Here is a 19415-nt window from a genome sequence, read left to right on the forward strand (position 1 = left end):
CTTGCCATCCAAACAATGAGAGAGGAAAACATCACTAATATGACTGAGTTTATCCTTGTGGGCTTCCCAACTGCTGTCTGGCTGCAGATTCTGCTCTTCATCCTCTTCCTTGGAAACTATCTATTTGTACTGATAGAGAATTTGGTCATCATCCTTACTGTCTGGGTCATTGGTTCCCTCCACAAGCCGATGTACTACTTCCTGGGTAGCATGTCCTTCTTAGAAATATGGTACATTTCTGTCACTGTCCCCAAGATGCTGGCTGGGTTTCTCCTTCATCCCAACACCATCTCCTTCCTGGGCTGCATGACTCAACTCTACTTCTTCATTTCACTTGTCTGCACAGAATGTGTGCTCCTGGCTGCCATGGCATACGACCGTTATGTGGCAATTTGCCATCCACTCCACTACCCAGTCATCATGACTACAGAATTATGTATGCAGCTGACTGTCAGTTCCTGGGTATGTGGCTTTTCTGTTGCTGTAGCCAAGGTCTATTTCATCTCACGTGTCACCTTCTGTAGTAATAATGTCTTAAACCATTTTTTTTGTGATGTTTCTCCCATCCTCAAACTGGCCTGCAAGAATTTTGCCACAGCTGAGACAGTGGACTTTAGTTTAGCTATTGTGATCCTTATATTCCCTTTCTCAGCTACTGTTCTTTCCTATGGCTTCATTATCTCCACTGTCCTGCGCATCCCCTCAGCTGCTGGACAACGAAAGGCCTTCTCCACCTGTGCCTCGCACCTCACTGTGGTAGTCATCTATTATATGGCAGTAATATTCATGTATGTTCGTCCTCGAGCAATTGCTTCCTTCAATTCCAATAAATTGATCTCAGCCATATATGCTGTGCTGACACCAATGTTAAACCCCATCATCTACTGCCTGAGGAACCAAGAGGTCAAGCATGCTATCAGAAAGACCATGGTCAATGGCTGTGGTCTATTTTTGAGAAATACCTCTTTGTGAAGATATCTATTCATTTCTTGGCCCAATTGCTAGGCAGAAACTCAAGGTGATTAACAGAAGAGAGAAGGATTAGCTGGTACTTATATAGTACTGGGAAACTAGACATCAGTTGAAAAATCATAAACTACCAAGCGAGTGATGTTAAACATTAAACAAAATATTCAACATCTCTTTCAAAAATTATTTTCAATAAGTGAGAAATAAGGTGCTCCACCATCACCCCATTTCCCTTAAGCAGATGAGAACACCTTTATATTGAATGACAATTAAAGACATTGTAATAACTGTGAAAAGTCCTTGATTTGGTATGTGTGAAACTCATTGAATGAAATGGCTAAACAAGAAATGTATTGGGATTTGTTGAGGAGACTCAATTGTGTCTTGAGTGGGATGTGGTACATGTGGTATATATAAAATAAAAGACTAATTCAGAGTTTAGGCACTGGATAAGTCGGTGAGAAAAGAGGTGGAAACATTTCTAGCCTATCTTTGAGAGAGAATTCTGTGAGGAATAGGAGACGTGTTTCTCTCTACTAAATCTCCTTCTTTCTTAGTTTTTTCAGATGAGGGGCTTGTGAATACTTAAAGAAAAAACATTAACTAAAATCTTACCAAAGACACTCTTGAAATATAAAGAAAAACTTTTTATGATCATGTTGATTTTATATGAGAGGTACAAGGAAAATTGGAAATGGTTGTGGCATTTTATAAGAGCAATTTGAGATGAGTTGTGGTTCAAGCTTCAAGCATAAACTTAAAGCTTGGAAAGATATTCCAGTTCAAGACATACTCTTGTCCTGGTAAAACATTATCTCTGTGTTTCAAAAGCATTTTTCTATCTACAGTTAGCTAATAATATTAGCTAATATCTATATAGTGTTTACCATGTGCAAGATATCTTTGTAACACCAACATTCTTGTGATAATTCTATATGGTAGTGAATTATAAAGTAACATAATTCCAGAAGAATCAAAAGCGAAGGGGATTCAAAAGGCAACGGAAAGAAATTTAGTGGGTATAATAACCAACAATGACACTTGTTCTGAATCTTGTGTAGTATGTCTCTCTTTTCAACCTTATGTTCCTTTATTCAACTTTATGAACTCAGTGTTTCATTCTAATTGAACTACTAGCTTTTCTCTGAAGTTATTCAACTCCTTCCTCCACTCACCTGTGCAATCTGCAATATTTTTTTTGTCATCTGCCACTTTCAATGGTCAGGTCAAGAGTCAACTTCTCAACAAATCTGGGATGTTCTTTGTTGTTATGTTCTCTCTCTCCTCATGTCTTTGTTTTATATTAATCTGTGGACATTCTATCTTTCCCCAGTTGAACATAAACTCTTTGAGGACAGGGATTTATTCCTTTTTGTCTTTGTATTCACAGTGCCTAGAAAAGTGCTTGACACATAGTAGGAACTTTGTACCTTGTTGAATAAAATTGACTTGAAACAAACTACATATATAAAAGAAGTTAGGAAAGGATATTTAACATTATTAGAGAATTGGGCAGATCACATATAAAAATCCTGCATTCTAAAATATTAAAATGACCATAAGAAAAACTCTGTAATACTAGGCAGATTGACTATTGAGAATTTATAGAGGTAGAGGGGGCGGAGCCAAGATGGCCGAGTGAGAGCAACGACTCACCTAAGCTCTTGGACAAACTCCTTCGGATACCTCTGAAAGGAGAATCTGACCAAAATTTGGAGGTGCGGAACCCAGTGGGAGACAGACTGTAACGGATTCAGAGCCCAGGTTGGACTGGAAGGTCCACGGGAAGGATCTGTTCTGTGGATGTGAGCCCCCCGCGCACAGCGCAGCGTGGTCAGCGCAGCGGAGCTGAAGGGACCCGAGAAACCTGAGAGCAGAGGGTGGAACCAGCAGAGCGGCACCGAGGGCGGGAGACAAGCCCAACCAAGTCAGTGAGAGCTGCTGAGTGCCAGATATCAGCGCAGCAGCTCCTGAGACCTTCAGCCCGAAGATTAAACTTCACGAAGTCACCTGCTTGAACTTCTGGGAGCCAGGATGGTGGAGTGATCAGTAAATGCTCTCTCCTCCCCCCCCCCCCATGACCATGAAAGAGCCATAAAATATTTCCCCAGAAAAATCCTGGATCAGCGGGAATAGCAGAAGGGGCAAATAGTCTCATAACACCTGAGGCTAGGAAAATAGCTAAGGGGGATTCCTCCTATTGTGGTGGAGGCAAACTGGAAGGACAGATGACCCAGGGCAGAGAAAACTCGTACTAGGACCCAGGCAAGGCTCAGCGCCAGGAGAAATGGGAACATGCATTAGCATCTAGGCATGCCTCAGCCCTCCCGGGGAAACGGGAAGACAATAGGGAAGCTGGGATCACCATCCCCTGAGCTTGCCTTTGCCTCAGTTCAGCTGAGGAGATCTCCTGTGACCAGACCACTCCTCCCACACACTTAACAAGCTAACCCCAGGGTTGATCAGGGAAACAAAAAACAAAAACCTGCTTTTAGCTTTTTCACACATCAGCTCAACACAAAGTTCTGTAGCTTCTGACTGAAAGAACCAGAAGCTACAACACTCAGTCAACATCATGAACAAGAAAAGGTAGATGAATGGAGAAAAAAACCATAGAATCTTTCTATGGGGATAAGGACCATAACACAAACACCAAAGAGATCAGAGCTGAGACTGTACTTCCATTTGAAACTTCAGAAGGGACTATGAACTTCTCAGAAGCACAAGCAGCTCTCCTGGAACAGCTGAAGAAGGAAATAGAAGAAAAACTGGCCAATGATTTTAAAATTATATAAAAAGAGAGAATTTATAGGTAGGTATTAATTAAAATCATCATCACCACCATCAACATCATCATCATTATCAAAACATATAAGATTTATATCATGTATTAAGGTTTGTAAAGTGTTTTCCAAGTGTTAATTCAATTGATCCTCACACCAATCTAGGGAGATAGATGTCATTATTATACCTACTTTGCAGATGAGGAAACTGATGCACAGAGAAGATGAGTGACAGAGTCACATAGCTAGTCAGTATCTACACCAGGATTCAAACTCAGGTCTTTCTCACTCTAAGTTGCATGTTCTATCTATTTTGCACAATTTGTCTACTATACAAGATTAGAATGTTTAAATGAGTTATCATATCCACCAACACAAGGAATGCCCAAATCAATGAATCTTTCCAAGTGTGATTATGGAAATGTAATTACTTTATATTTTGTGTATTATTCATCTTCATATATTTATTAATTATTCATTTATATGTTCTTATGTTATTTTTATTCAACTCAAGCATCATTTATTAAACATCTACTGTGTGCCAAACAGTAGAGATATAAAGGCAAGACCAAAATAGCACCTGCCTTATGCAGTGTCCATTGAATTCATGGGAAACTATATGTGTGTGTGTGTGTGTGTGTGTATGTGTGTATGCAAAATCTGTTTAAAAATTCATTTTGGGTGGGATAGCACTAAAATTGGAGATGGAAAAATTTTTTTCTTATTTTAAAAATTATGCTACCTCATGATCAAATACTTCATGGGAAGTGATTTGCCTAGCTTAAGTTCATACTTTTAGAGTTCATACAAATATATCTGGATGGTCACAAAGACAAGTAAATGGGTTCTAAGTTGTTCCTTGTGAGGACTGGAAGCTCAATTCCGTGTGGACGGTCTTGGGCGGGTAAAAGTGGGACTTCTAAATCTTAGAGTCTTACGAGGCCCTCCATGAACAGCGGGGATTCGAGAAGGTCAGACTGAGCTAGCTCGGCTAGCTCGGGTATTTCCGCCTCTCCCCGGGAGATACGTGATGGGTGGAGTCTCCCTGCCCTCGAGGTCGTCCCGGATCTGGGCACACTATTATTATCTAACAGCATGGTATTTAGATGCAAACTATGCTGCTGGAAGGTTAAGTAGGATTGAGGAAGCCTGAAAGCTCTCTTAGCACGTGAAGAGCCAAGAGGACAGTAGGCTCCGTTCTCTTCTTTCCTCTCTCCCCTCCCCCTCTCTCCCCGCTTGTACTTCTACTTCCAATCCCTTAAGATCTTAGCCTCCTTAGGAAATCTCCCCCTCTTCCTCCTAAGGAAGATCCCCCTGCACTTGTAACTAGACCCTGAAATAAAGCTCAACCCTTGTTCGACTCTGGAACGTCCTTTCTCTCATATGTGCATCCGGAGTGGCCAGCCGAAGACCTGGGAGGTGAGGTAAGAAAGACTCGGGTAGCCCACACAGGCCTCTAGGCCTGGCAGTTCCTTAAGTTGTTAGATGGAAATCATTCCCCTTGAGAAGAAAGTAAGCAATCTCTTGCTTTTTCAAAACTCAATTACATGTAATAGACCTATGTTACAGGAAAAATACTACATTTCCCACTATAACTAAGCACAGAGTTCAAATTCTCAGAGGCAGATTCCATTTCTAGGCAGAGATAGAATGGTAGGGACAGAATTCTGTGAAAATAGAGATTTAATGAGGACATTTGCCTTATTTTGTAGGACTTAAGGCATTTCAGAGACTGCAGTAGAGCATCCAGTAACTCAGACTACCCAGATAATTTCTTGTGGTCCACAGAGCAAGGAGAAATTATGTGTAAATAGTAACAGAGCTTCAGTGACTAGCTGATTATATGAAGAAATAAAAATATTATATAGGTGATGCTTCCCATCAATCACTCTGAATGCAGAAAAATCTTGCTGAATTTAACTTTTTTATGAGGTCCATGTGGTTGGAAAATTTTTTTCTAAAACTCAAGTTTCTCAGAACTCTAGGTGAAATGGAGGTGATAATAATCTCCTGGGATATGAACTGAGATTGATTTGGTTGTTCTACTAAATATTTCATTTCCAGTTAAATGTTTTATTGTATTGATGCAAATTCTCACATGGGTATGCTAGGGTTCTGAGTAACTGAATAACTCTTAAGTTCTCAGTTTTGAACTGGGTGGAGACAGATGAGCAAAAAATACTTGTAATACCCAGAGGTTCTCTCACACATGGGGCTCCAAACAACTGAAGGTGAAACAAAGCTGACTCAGGTTTAAAGTATGGGTTAGTATGTACTCAGAAGTGCATACATGGTCAGGCAATGTGTCCAAATGGAAACTCATATAGGGAATGCATGCTAACAAAAAACATATACATTAGAGGACACAGAGGAATATATGTGAACATAAAAATAGATTTTTAGTGTAACCCATGCTTCTGATGCTGCGGTGCCAATGATACAAACTTGAAATGTCAGCAGGTGAGTGGCCTTCACCACTGACCTGGCCTCATCTGCTGCTCTGTTTTTTCAACTTTAATATTCTCTGCTTGGCTTCATCTATTATTGAATGTCTTTGTCCCCTCTTTATTCCCAAACTAATATTTGTTAGATTGAAGCTGCCTTGTTGTGGGCTCACAGCCCTTGTAATCACATCCCCAGATATTTTCTAGGCACAGGCAATCAACCAGCAAAAATCAATGCACGTATATTGTCTTTATTTTTCACTCCTTTTTTAACCTTTTACTTTTGCAGGTTCTTTGGTCTACATTCTTATCTAAATTATGGCCTGAAATTCCTTTTGACACCTATTGATTGCCTTTTAAAGTATTCTGATAACTTGCTTAGTCACACTGTGAATTGAAAGCAAACCTGGGAATATCTAGAATTGAACCACATCTTATTTGCAAAAACTTGAAAGTCACTTCCCAATTCTTTTAAAAATTAAGAACAGATATCTCATAGATAGGTATTGGCTAAGAAATAGAGGGGTAGATGAGTGGAATAGGTTAGGTACCCAAAACACAGTAGTCAATGAATTAGCAGTCTACTGCTTGATAAACCAAGGACCCTAGTTTCTGGGACAGGAATTCACTGTTTGACAAAAAATTCTGGGAACACCGGAAAATAATGTGGCAGAAACTGGGTATAGGCTAATACCTGACACTAGACACAAGACTAAAGTTCAAATGGGTACATGATCTAGGTATAAAGGCTGGTATTAAAAACAAATTAGGGGAGCAATGAATAGTGTATTTGTCAGATTTATTGGATAATAAATAAATTTATGACCAAACCAGAGACAGAGAACATTATAAATTGCAAAATAGATACATTTGATTACATTAAATTGAAAAAGTTTTGCATAAACAAACTCAATACAATCAAGGTTAGGAAGGAAGCAGAAAACTGGGAAAGAATTTCTAGAAATAGTATCTATGATAAAGACCCCATTACTAAAATATATAAAGCATTGAGTCAAATTTACAAGAATACAAGTCATTCCCCAATTGATAAATGGTCAAAGGATATGAATAGGCAGTTTTCAGAGGAAGAAATTAAAGCTATCTATAGTTATATTAAAAAATGTTCTAAATTGCTACTGATTAGAGAGATGCAAATCAAAACAACTCTGAGGTACCACAGCACATCCATCAGATTGGCTAACATGACAAAACAGGAAGATGATAAATGTTGGAGAAGATGTGGAAGAGTTGGAACACTAATTCATTGTTGGTGGAGCTGTGAGCTAATCCAACAATTCTGGAGAACAATTTGGAACTATGCCCAATGGGCTGCAAAAATGTGCATACCCTTTGACCCAGCAATGTCACTTCTAGGGCTGTATGCCAAATAGATCATAAAAGTTGGAAAAGGTTCTACATCTACAAAAATATTTATAGCAGCTCTTATTGTGGTGGCCAAGACCTGGAAATTGAGGGAACGCCCATCAATTGGGGAATGACTGAACAAGTTGTGGTATATGAATGTAATGGAATACTATTGTGCTGTAAGAAATGACAAGCAGGGTGGAGCCAAGTTGACAGAGTAGAAAGATGGACCTGCTCTAGCTCTCCCCCCATAGCCCATAAAATACCTGTAAAAATGACTAAACAAATTCTAAAGCATCAGAAGTCACAAAACAGCAGAACGAGGGAGGTGGAGCCAAGATGGCGGAGTAGAAAGACGCAAATACACATAGCTCCGAACCCACAACCCATACAACATCTGTATAAAGTAACTCATGGCGAATTCTGGAGCAGTGAGGCCACAGAACAGTGGAGTGAAGGAGATTTCTGTTCCAGAAGGACCTGCAAACCTCTCGCAAAAGGTCCATCGCGCTGCAGATGCGGAGCCCAGCCCAGCCCTGCTGTGGCCGCAGCACCGAAAGGAACAGATCCGAGCAGACTTCAGGGACGGGATCTCCAGCGGCTGCACAAGTCCCTCCACCCACAGGTGACGGGGGTCGGGGAGAGAGTCTCTTTGGCGGGTCGAGAGGGGAGTGGGGTGCCCCCATAACTCAGGCCCCCTCGGGAGGCAGAAGCTGAGGCAGCAGCAGACCAGGGCTCCCCAAGCAGGCAGGAGCCTGGATCCATTGTTCAAGGTCTGTGCATAAACCCCCTGAGGGAACTGAGCCTGAGAGGCGGCCCTGCCCTGACTTGAGCACATAAACTTAATTCTCACACTGAATAGCAGCCCTGCCCCGACCAAAAGCCCTGAGGCTGGAAGCAGCATTTGAATCCCAGACCCCAAACGCTGGCTGGGAGGATCAGGAGGCGAGGTGGGTGCGAGGAGAATATTCAGAGGTCAAGTCACTGGCTGGGAAAATGCCCAGAAAAGAGAAAAGAAATAAGACTATAGAAGGTTACTTTCTTGGTGAACAGGCATTTCCTCCCTTCCTTTCTGATGAGGAAGAACAATGCTTACCATCAGGCAAAGACACAGAAATCAAGGCTTCTGTGTCCCAGTCCACCCAATGGGCTCAGGCCATGGAAGAGCTCAAAAAGAATTTTGAAAATCAAGTTAGAGAGGTGGAGGAAAAGCTGGGAAGAGAAATGAGAGACATGAAGTCAAAGCTTGAACAGCAAATCAGCTCCCTGCTAAAGGAGACCCAAAAAATGTTGAAGAAAAAAAACAGCAGAATGAAAGAAATTTCAGCCCAAGACAGCCTAGAAGGTCAACAGGAAAGGTCTATCACACCAGGCTCAGAGCAGAGCACAGCCCAGCCTTGGTCCTGAGGCATGGCATGGACAGGACTGGAACAGGCTTCAGGGTATGGAATCATAGGTAGCCACTGCAGTTTACAGATTTCTCAACCCACAAATGTCAAAGACAGCTTCAAAGGTCAGTGGGAAAGCTATTTCACCTGAGTGAGAGGAGTGTACACTCTGGCCCTAGCCCCATCCCCAAGGCAGCAGCAGCCACTGCAGCAGCAGCATCCATTTTTGGAGCCTTGGTCTAAAGACCCTGGGGGAATTGAGCAGCCAATCTGAGTCTCAGTCCTGAGTGGTGGTCCTGGAGTGAGGAAGAGTGCTGGTGTAGTGGAGCTGGTGGCAGCTGTGGAGAGGGAATTCTACTTGCAGTTCCAGGCAGAAAAGAGTGCTTGTGGTTGCTCACAGACCAGAGTGCAGAACAGGAGAGGAGTAAACTCCTCTCCCTTGATTGTGCCACCTTGGAGGAACTGGAAACTTACAGGTGCCTAGAATATACCTTCTACTTAACAAAGGATTCAAAAAAGTCAAGTAACTGGCTGGGAAAATGCCTATAAAAGGGAAAAGTAAGACTATATAAGGTTACTTTCTGGGTGAAAAGGTATTTAATTCCATCCTTTCAGAATGAGAAAGAACAAAGCATACCGTTAGAGGAAGACATAAAAGTCAAGGCTTCTACATCCAAAACCTCAAAACAACAACAACAAAAAAAAAAAAACCCAAAAACTGCAATAGTCTCAGGCCATGGAAGAGCTCACAAAGGATTTTGAAAATCAAATAAAAGAGATGGAGGAAAAATTGGGAAGAGAAATGAGAGCTATGCCAGAAAAGCATGAAAAGTGAGTCAACAACTTGCTAAAGGAGATCCAAAGAAATGCTAAAGAAAATAAAAATAGAAAATTTTAAAAATAGAATGGCCTCAATGGAAAAAGAGACCCAAAAAGTCAGTGAAAAGAAGAGTGCTTTTAAAATCAGAACTGAGATTCAAAAACTCACTGAAGAAAACAGTTCTTTAAAAATTAAAATAGAGCACATGGAAGCTAACGATTTTATGAGAAATGAAGAAATTACAAAACAAAGCCAAAAGAGTGAAAAAATAGAAGGTAATGTGAAAAATCTCATTGGAAAAATAACTGACCTGGAAATTAGATCCCAGAGTGATAATTTAAAAATTATTGGTCTACATGAAAACCATGATCAAAAAAAGAGCTTAGACATCATCTTACAAGAAATTATCAAGGAACGCTTCCCTGATAATCTAGGATCAGAGGGTAAAACAGAAGTGGAAAGAATACAACAATTACCTCCTGAAAGAGATCTCAAAAAATACTGCAAAGAATATTGTAGCAAAATTCCAGATCTCCCTGGTCAAGGAGAAAATGTTACAAGCAGCCAGAAAGAAACAATTCAAGTATTGTGGAAATACAATCAGAATAACACAGGATTTAGCAGCTTGTACACTAAGGGATCAAAGGGCTTAGAATATTATATTCTAGAGATCAAAGGAAATAGAATCACCTACCAAATCACCTACCAAGAATCACCTACCTAACAAAAGTGAGTATAATACTTCAGTGGAAAAATTGGAATTTCTATGAAATAGAGGACTTCCAAACATTCTTGTTGAAAAGACCAGAGGTGAATGGAAAATTTGACTTTCAAATACAATAGCAAGAGAAACATGAAAAGGTAAACAGGGAAGAGAAGCCTTAAGAAACTCATTAAAGTTGAGCTATTTACATTCCTATATGGAAAGATGTTATTTGTAACTCATGAGACCTTTTTCAGTATTATGGTAGTTGGAGCGAATATATATATACATATGTATATGGGAATGCATATATGTGTATTATATATGTTCAGATATGTATATGTACATGTGTGTGTATGTGTGTGTGTATGCACACACACACATACACACATAGACAGAGGGCACAGGTTGAGCTGAATATGAAGGGAGAATACCTAAAAAAAATTTACTGCTGAATGGAATGTACTAGGAGTAAGACAAAGGGAGAGGTAGAATGTAGCAAATCATCTCACATACAAGAGGGAAGAAAGAGCTTTTACAGTGGAGGGGAAGAGGGGGGAGAGGAAAGGAAATAATTGAGCCTTACTCTCAAGGGATTTGGCTTAAGGAGGGAAAAAACACACACTCCATTGGATATGGAAATCCATTTTACCATGCACAAGGCAAGGGGGAAGGCGATAGGAGAGGGAAGATAACAGAATGGACAGCAAATTGGGGAAAGGGATAATCAGAAGCAAACACCGCTGTGGGAGGACAGGTCAAGGGAGAGAATGGAATAAATAAAGGGCAGGATAGGACAACAGGAAATGTGGTTAGTTACAACGTAAGTATTACGGAAGTGCTTTGCATTGTTACATACTTATGACCCATATTGAATTGCTTGTTTTCTCAATGTAGGTGAGTTGGGAGGGAGGGTGAGAATATGAAACTCAATACTTTAAGAATGAATGTTAAAAATTGTTTTAGCATGCAACTGGAAATTCAAGTATACAGGCAATGGTGCAAAAATCCATTTTGGCCTATAGGAAATAGAGGGGAAGGGGAATGGAAAAAGGGTGGGTAATAGAAAGGAGGACAGACTGGAGGAAGAGGTGGATAGGGTGCAACCTGTCCTGGGGTAGAGTGTGAGGAGAGATAGGGAGAAAAGTTAGAATTAAAATTCTTGTGGAAGTGAATGTTAAGAACTGAAAAATAAATAAATTATATATAGTACAGAAAAGAAAAGAAATGATAAACAGCTGAACTCTGGAAAAACCTGGAAAGACTTATATGAACTGATGCTGAGTGAAATGAGCAGAATTAGGAGAATATTATACACAGTAAGAACCACATTGTGGGAGGACTGTTTCTGATAGACTAAGCCCTTCACAGCAATGAAAGGACCTAAAACATTCCCAAAGGACTCTTGAGTCAAAATGCCATCCACATCCAGAGAAAGAACTATGAAATCAGAACACAGAATGAAGCAGACTATTTTCTCTTGTGCTATTTTTTGGTGTGGGTTGCTTTTTCTCATGGTTTCTCTCATTCGTGTTAATTCTTCTATGCAATATGACTAATGTGAAAATGTGTTTAATAAAAATGTGTGTAGAACTCATATGAGATTGCAAGCCAACTTGGAGAGAGAGAAAAGAGGAAGTTGAAATCCAGAATAAACACAATAGCCTGGACATATTTCAGGAAATTATCAAGGGAAATTGCCTCATTATCCCAGAAGCAAAAGGAAAATAGAAAATTGAAATTGAAAGATTCCACCAATCACTTCCTGAAAGAAATTTTAAAATGCAACCTCCCAGGAATAGCATAGCCAAATTCAAGAGCTTCCAGGTCAAGAAAAAATTTTAGAAGAAGCCAGAAATAAATAATTAAAATGTTAGTTAGGATTACAGAGGATTTGAAAGCTTCTACCCTAAAGGTGTAAAGGGCTTAGAATATGATATTCCAGAGGGCAAAGGAGTAAGGATCACAACTAAGAATCACCTACCCATAGAACTAAATATAATTCTTCAGGTCAAAATAGACATTAAAGCAATAGACTTTAAAGCTTCCTAATGAAAAGACCAAAACTGAACAGAAACTATGATTTTTAAATATAAGACATAAGAGAAGCATAAAAAGGTAAACAGGCAAGATAAAATATAGGAGATGCAAAAATTTAAGGGATGTTTACATCACTACATGGAAGATGATACTTGTAACTACAAAGAATTTTATCACTAGTGGAGCAGTTAGAAGTAGTATACATAGACAGAGAGATAGATATAAAGCTTGCTTTTATGGGATGATACCCAAATAACAAAATTAAGGGGCAAGAATGAGTATTACCCTGAGAGAAAAGGTAAGTGAGAGGTAGAGAAGATTATCTCATATGAAGAGGTGCAAAAGACCTGTTACAGAGAAGAGAAAGATGCGGGTGAGTATCACTTGAGCCTTACTTTCATTGGAATTGTCTCAAAGAGGTAATAACATACACACTTTTGGGGTATAGAAATCTCTCTCATCCAATAGGGAAGAAAGAAGGGAGAGGATAAGAGAAGAGGCAGACTGATAGAAGGAAGGGCAGACTGGAGAAGGCAGTAGTCAGCAGTAAAACCTTGGTGAACAGGGATAAAGGGAGAGGGAAGTGAAAGAGAGAGAAAGAAAGGAGAGAATAGGATAGAGGGAAATACATAGTTACTAATGATAATTGTGAATGTGAATGGGATGAGCTCATACATAAAATGGAAGCAGATTGTAGAATGAATTAAAAAACAGAATCCTAGACTATGTTATTAACAAGGAACGCACTTGAAAGAGAGACATATACAGAGAGTAAAGGTAAGGGGCTGGAGCAGATTATGTTACAGTTTAGTCAAAATAAAAAAAAAAGCAAGGGTAGCAATCATGATCTCAGACAAAGAAAAAGCAAATATAGACTTAGTTTAAAGAGATAAGGAAAGAACTACCAAGAAGTACCATAAATAATGAGGTAATATCAATATTAAACATACATGCACCAAATGGTATAGCATCCACATTTTTAAAGGAAATGTTAAATGAATTGCAAGAGGAAATACTAAAATTATATTACTGAGGAGCATCAACCTTCCCCTCTCAGAACTAGATGATTTTAACAAAAACAGGAAAGTAAAGGAGGTAAGTATAATTTTAGAAAAGTTAGATATGATAGAACTACATAGACAATTGAATGGGGATAGAAAGGAATATACCATTTTCTCAGAACTGCATAGCAACTACAGAAAAACTGACCATGTAGTAGTGTACAAAACCTCACAAGCAAATGCCCTGAGGCATATATATTAAACATATCTTTTTCAGATCATAATGCACAAAATTATACTTAATAAAGGATCATGGAAAGATAGATTAAACATTTATGGGAAACGGTAAATTAATCCTAAATAATCAATGAGTCAAAGAAAAATCATAGAAACAATCTATAATTTCATTAAAGGTGAGAATAAATATGAGACAATCCACCAAAATTTATGGGAAGCAGCCAAAGCAGTACTTGGGAGAAATTTAATATATCTAAATGCTCACATCAGTAGAATAGAGGAAAAAACAGATCAATGAATTGGGTATACAACAGAAAAAGGAAAAATTAAAAATCCACAATTGAATACTAAGTTGGAAATCCTGAAAATCAAAGAAGAGATTAATAAAATTTAAAGAAAACCATTTAATTAATAAATAAAACTAGGATCTGGTATTATGAAAAAAACAATAAAATGTGTTAAGTACACATATTAGGTTAAAGAAAATTTATAGTAATGATAGAGTGCCAAAAAATTAACATTGCAATCTAGATTGCTACAGTTTACACTTTTCTGTACATTTCAAATCAGGCAGATATGTACCACTTGTACTGAGCACTGAGTAATTTTGTGCACAATTTTTGAAAAATAATTACATAATGAGTTATGTATCTGCTTCTAGAAACAATGCATAATTAAAAATTCATTCATAAAATAATCTGCTTAGTGTTCTGTATTTGATAATCTGAAGCAAGTTTTAATTAAAAACAATAAAACAGATGAGACAAAAGTAAATTTGATTTAAGAAAAGAAAGAATACCTGATTACCAGTATCAAAACTGAAAAGGGTGAATTCCCCAATGAAAAAGGAAATTAAAGAAATTATTAGGAGCTATTTATTTAACTATGTGTCAATTTGCACTTCTCTGTACATATCAAACCAGTTGTATACTATTTGTACTAGGCACTGAGTAATTTTGTGCACAATTTTTGGAAAATAATTATATAAGGGGTTATGTGTCTGCTTCTAGATATAATGAACAATTACAAATTTATTCACAAACTAATCTGCTTAGTGTTCTATATTTGATAATCTGAATCAGATTTTAATATAAAACAGATAAATCAAAGCTAATTTATTTAGGAAAAGAAAGAATACCTAATTACTAGTATCAAAAATGAAAATGGTGAATTCCTTAATGAAAAAGGAAATTAAAGCATTAATTAGGAGCTATTTTACTTAGTTGTATGTCCACAAATCAAATGATCTAAGAAACATGGATAAATAGTTGCAAAAATAAAAATTGCCCAGATTAACCAAAGATAGAATATTTAAATAACATCATCTTAGAAAAAAAGGAATTGAACAAGCCATCAATAAACTCTCTAAGAAAAAATCACCAGGGCCAAATAGATTCACAAAAGAATTCTACCAAACATTTAAAGAAAAATCCCAATGCTCTATAAACTATTTGGAAAAACAGGTAAAGGAGTCCTACCAATTTTATAACACAAAATAGTAGTGATACCTAAACCTGGAAGAGTGCAAACAAAGAAAACTGTAAACCAATTTTCTAATGAATATTGACCATATCAACAACAAAACCAAGATAAATTATATCATTATCTCAATAGATGCTGAAAAGCTTTTGACAAAGTACAGCACTTATTTCTATTAAAACATAGAAAACATAGGAATAAAGGGAGCCTTTCTTAAAATGATAAGCAATATTTATCTAAAAGCATCAGTAAGCATTATATGTAATGGGGGACAAACTAGAGGCAATCCCAAAAAGACTGGGGTGAAACAAGGATGCAAGTGTCTCTGAAAAAGGCCTCATTTTTCAAGTATATAGAGAATTGAGTCAAATATATAAGAATACAAGCCATTCCTTAATTAGTAAATCATCAAAGGATATATACAGGCAGTTTTCAGATGAGGAAATTAAAGCTATCTACAGGTATATGAAGAAGTGCTCTATATCACTTTTGATTAGAGAAATGCAAATGAAAACAATTCTGAGGTAGCATCTCACACCTATCACATGAACTAATATGACAGAAAAGTAAAATGATGAATATTGGAGATGTGAGAAAATTGGAATACTAATAAATCATTGGTGGAGTTGTGAACTGATCTAACAATTTTGGAGAGTAATTTGGAACTATGCCCAACAGGCTATATCCTTTGAGCCAGCAATAGCACTACTTGGTCAGTCCCAAAGAGACCACAAAAAGAGAAATGGACCTACATGCACAAATATTTATAGTAGCCCTTTATTTGGTGGCAAAATATTAGAAACTGACAAGATGCCCATCAATTGGGAGTGGCTCAATAAGCTGTGGTATATGAATGCAATAGAATGCTATTGTAAAACAAGAAAGTATTTGACATTTCAGAAAAAATCAGGAAAGATATACAAACTGATGCAAAGTGAAATGAGCAGAACCAGGAAAACATTGTACACAGTATCAACAACATTGTGTGATGTTCAACTATGAACGACTCAGCTCTTCTCAGCAACACAGTGATCCAAGATTAGAAAGGACTCCTGAAGGAAAATGTTATCCCCATCCAGAAAAAGATCTGATGGACTCTGAACACAGAACAAAGAATATATCTTTCATTTATTTTATTCTTTTCTTGATCTGTTTCTTTTTTCAGAACTGTGACTAATATGGAAGTATGCTTTACACGATAGCATATATATTACCTATATCAAATTGTTTACCATTTTCCAAAAAGGGAAAGGGAGGGAGAGAGGGAGAAAAAAATTGAACTCAAAATTTTATAAAAATGAATGCTAAGAGTTGTCTTGCCATATAATTCGGAAAAAATAAAATAATATTAAAAAAGAATGCTGTGATAAATAAAGTTTGCTAACCTTAGGTACATGGATTAGATGAAATCTCTAAGATGGGATTTCTCCAACCTTGCATTCCTAACCTTAAATGTAGCTGATCAAACCTTGGGATGCAGGTGAGTCAATCAGTGGTCAAACATGAGTCCCTTCTGTCAATTAGGGCTTGGCAACTGACCAGTCATCATATTATATTACTATTGTTCTTTTACTTGTGTTCTTCTGGAATATCTACAAACCTAAAGATTTCTCTACAATCCTGTTTTTTACATCACTATGTTTTGCTTATATAAAGATCAAGGTTTGTTTTAATATTATTGCAAATTATTTTTCCTTTCTGTACTTTTGTATTCTGCAATATTTTTTTCCTCTCTTTTGCTTCTTTAGAGGGATTTAACACTGTGAATTCAATTTTTTCTATCCTGCCAGTTATTTTTGTCAGGGGAAGCCATAAATTTTTATTTCAGAATTTTTTCTCTCAAAACATAAAGAAATATCTTGCTGTGGTTCCATTCTCTCTCCAAATATTTAGGGAGCTCTGCATCATTAAGTACTGATGTGATTTCCTTCACTTTATAGTATTTATTTAGAATCATTAAAAGCTCACTCAAATGTCTTACTAGTCATCTGCTATTCTGCTTTATATTCTTCCCTGTTGATTTATCTCCTCATGCTCAAGTTTTCTCAGTAGTCTTCCTGAGATCTTTGGTAATTTAAATCTTTCTGACTTCTTCCCTTTTGATGGCAAATCCTCAAAGGCTAGATTAAAGTTGCCTCAGCCTCCTCTCGTACTGGGAATTCACTTTTCATTGGCTTTATTGCCTGTTCCTAGTAACTTCTGGTTACTGGAATGGATCTGGTCCAAATTGAATGGCCATCCTCTTTCCTTCATGACTGTTCTCCATCCGATAGTTCATCTCCCCAACCTTCCCCCCCCCCCCCCCCCAAACAGGTACCCTGTCCTAGTTCCTGTAATTCTTCGGTTCTTTGGCTGAGCAATGTGGCATACTACTACCTCATGAAGTGCCTCCCTTCCCCTGCATGGGGGAGTAAAAGAGTCAGAGTTGAAATCTGTTGCTTGTTGCCACAGAGTGGTGGAGTTAAGGGTACTGATAGGATGTGTTGGTAGAGACTACAGTAGTAGCAATAAAATTGTTAAATGGATTTCAGAGTATAATAAGCCTGCTGATTGGTTTGTGATTCCCTGCCAGAATACAAAGTGGACAGGTTAGGTTCTGAATGAATGCATCATCAACTAGGTTTTTTAGCATTTTCTGTTGTTAATTCATTAGACTGTTGCCTTCTTACTTAGTGCTCCTGGTGTCTTGGAGTAGGCTGATTTTTATTTTGGAGAGTTTTGAGAGTTCTCAAAGGCTAGGATGTATATATAGTCTTTCATCCTTTTAGTCTCCTTACCAAGAAGGAAAGTTTCATTTATTTCTTTTTCATCCACTATGTCTCTTTTTGATTTTTACTTTAATAATTAGATATTCTTCTTTCTTAAAAGATCAAATTAGTGAATGACTTCTCAATGTTATTAAATGCTCAAATGAAAATGAGAGTTCTTTGATTTGCTTATGCCTTCAAATGCTGTAGAACTTGATTTTACCTTTAAAAAATTAGGAAAATATAAGATAAACCCACAGGAATCATTATTCTTTCTGAATATTACTAGAAAAACCCAGGAGAAAATGATAGAAGGGGAAATTGTATTGCAAAAACAATATAACCAGAAATACAAAACAAAAAAGGGGCAGCTAAGTGGTGTGGTTGATGGAGCATTGACCCTGAAGTCAGGAGGACCTGAGTTCAAATCTGTATTATTAGCTGTGAGCTAATTACTTAACCCACTGGCTTAAATTACTTAACCCCAATTGCTCCAAAATAATTGTGGTGATGATGATGATAATAATAATAATGCAAAAACATAATATAAAGTACATAAAATAGAAAAAGGAAGAAGAGAAAAAGAGTTTATATGGCTCCTAATACATGCCAGTCACTGTGCTAAGCACTTTTCAAATATTGTTTCATTTAGTCCTCACAACAACCCTGGGACACAGTTGCTATTATTATCCCCATTTTATGTTTTTGAAAACTGAGTTAAAGAAATGTGACTTGCCCAGAGCTATAGAGAAAAGTCTAAGGCTTTATTAAAACTCATATCTTCTGATTGCAGGACAAGCGCTCTATCCACAGGGCCATCTAGCCTCCATAACACCTAGATATACAATATCTGACAGTTGATTTGCCATTGACACATTTAGGACTTATGTACACATATGTAATATGTAAATATAATTGCATTAATATATGCTAAAAATCCTAAAAAGTATAGCCGTAGAGGGACTTTTTTGATATCATAAAAATAAAACTCTCTAAAACCAAAAGGAAGCACTATATACAGAGAAAATACACTTGAAGCTTTCACAATAAATGCAGGAGTAAGCAAGGATGCCAACTCACCCCACTATTATTTAATATTGTTCTGAAAATAATAGCAACAACGGTAAGCCCAAGAGAAAAAAAATAAAGAAATAAACAGAGGTGAAGAGGAGGCACCGTTTTCTGATGGTATGATGGATTTTATTATTGTGTAAAATAAAGAATGAAAATGTATGTAAAAAATAGTGATCAGTTCAGTGAAACAGACAGAGAATGCTAATTTGAGGTGAATAAAGTGTTTATCTTTTCGTTCCATGAAACATTTGTTTTAGTTACGCATATTTGGAGAATGTCCCAGGGCTAAGTTCAGAATGCTGAGAGATTCTATTTGAGTTTGCAAGTAAAGAGGTGATGGCACCTGACCAAAAAAAAAAAAAAAA

At 37.5% G+C, this 19415-nt stretch overlaps 1 protein-coding gene across 1 annotated transcript; it reads left to right on the forward strand.

Annotated features, from left to right (window-relative positions):
• The first annotated feature begins 15 nt into the window (after positions 1 to 15).
• LOC140518873 (olfactory receptor 6B9-like) lies at positions 16 to 972 on the forward strand. The gene has a single exon (XM_072631364.1). The coding sequence runs from the start codon at positions 16 to 18 to the stop codon at positions 970 to 972; it is 957 nt and encodes a 318-aa protein (XP_072487465.1).
• Positions 973 to 19415: the final 18443 nt, after the last annotated feature.

Source organism: Notamacropus eugenii, chromosome 1 (genome assembly GCF_028372415.1).
Source record: "Notamacropus eugenii isolate mMacEug1 chromosome 1, mMacEug1.pri_v2, whole genome shotgun sequence".
In the NCBI taxonomy this organism is placed as follows: Eukaryota; Metazoa; Chordata; class Mammalia; order Diprotodontia; family Macropodidae; genus Notamacropus; species Notamacropus eugenii.

What these genes read in the sequence shown, in the direction of transcription:
- LOC140518873 (XM_072631364.1), top strand. Translation starts at nt 16, where the DNA reads ATGAGAGAGGAAAACATCACTAATATGACTGAGTTTATCCTTGTGGGC.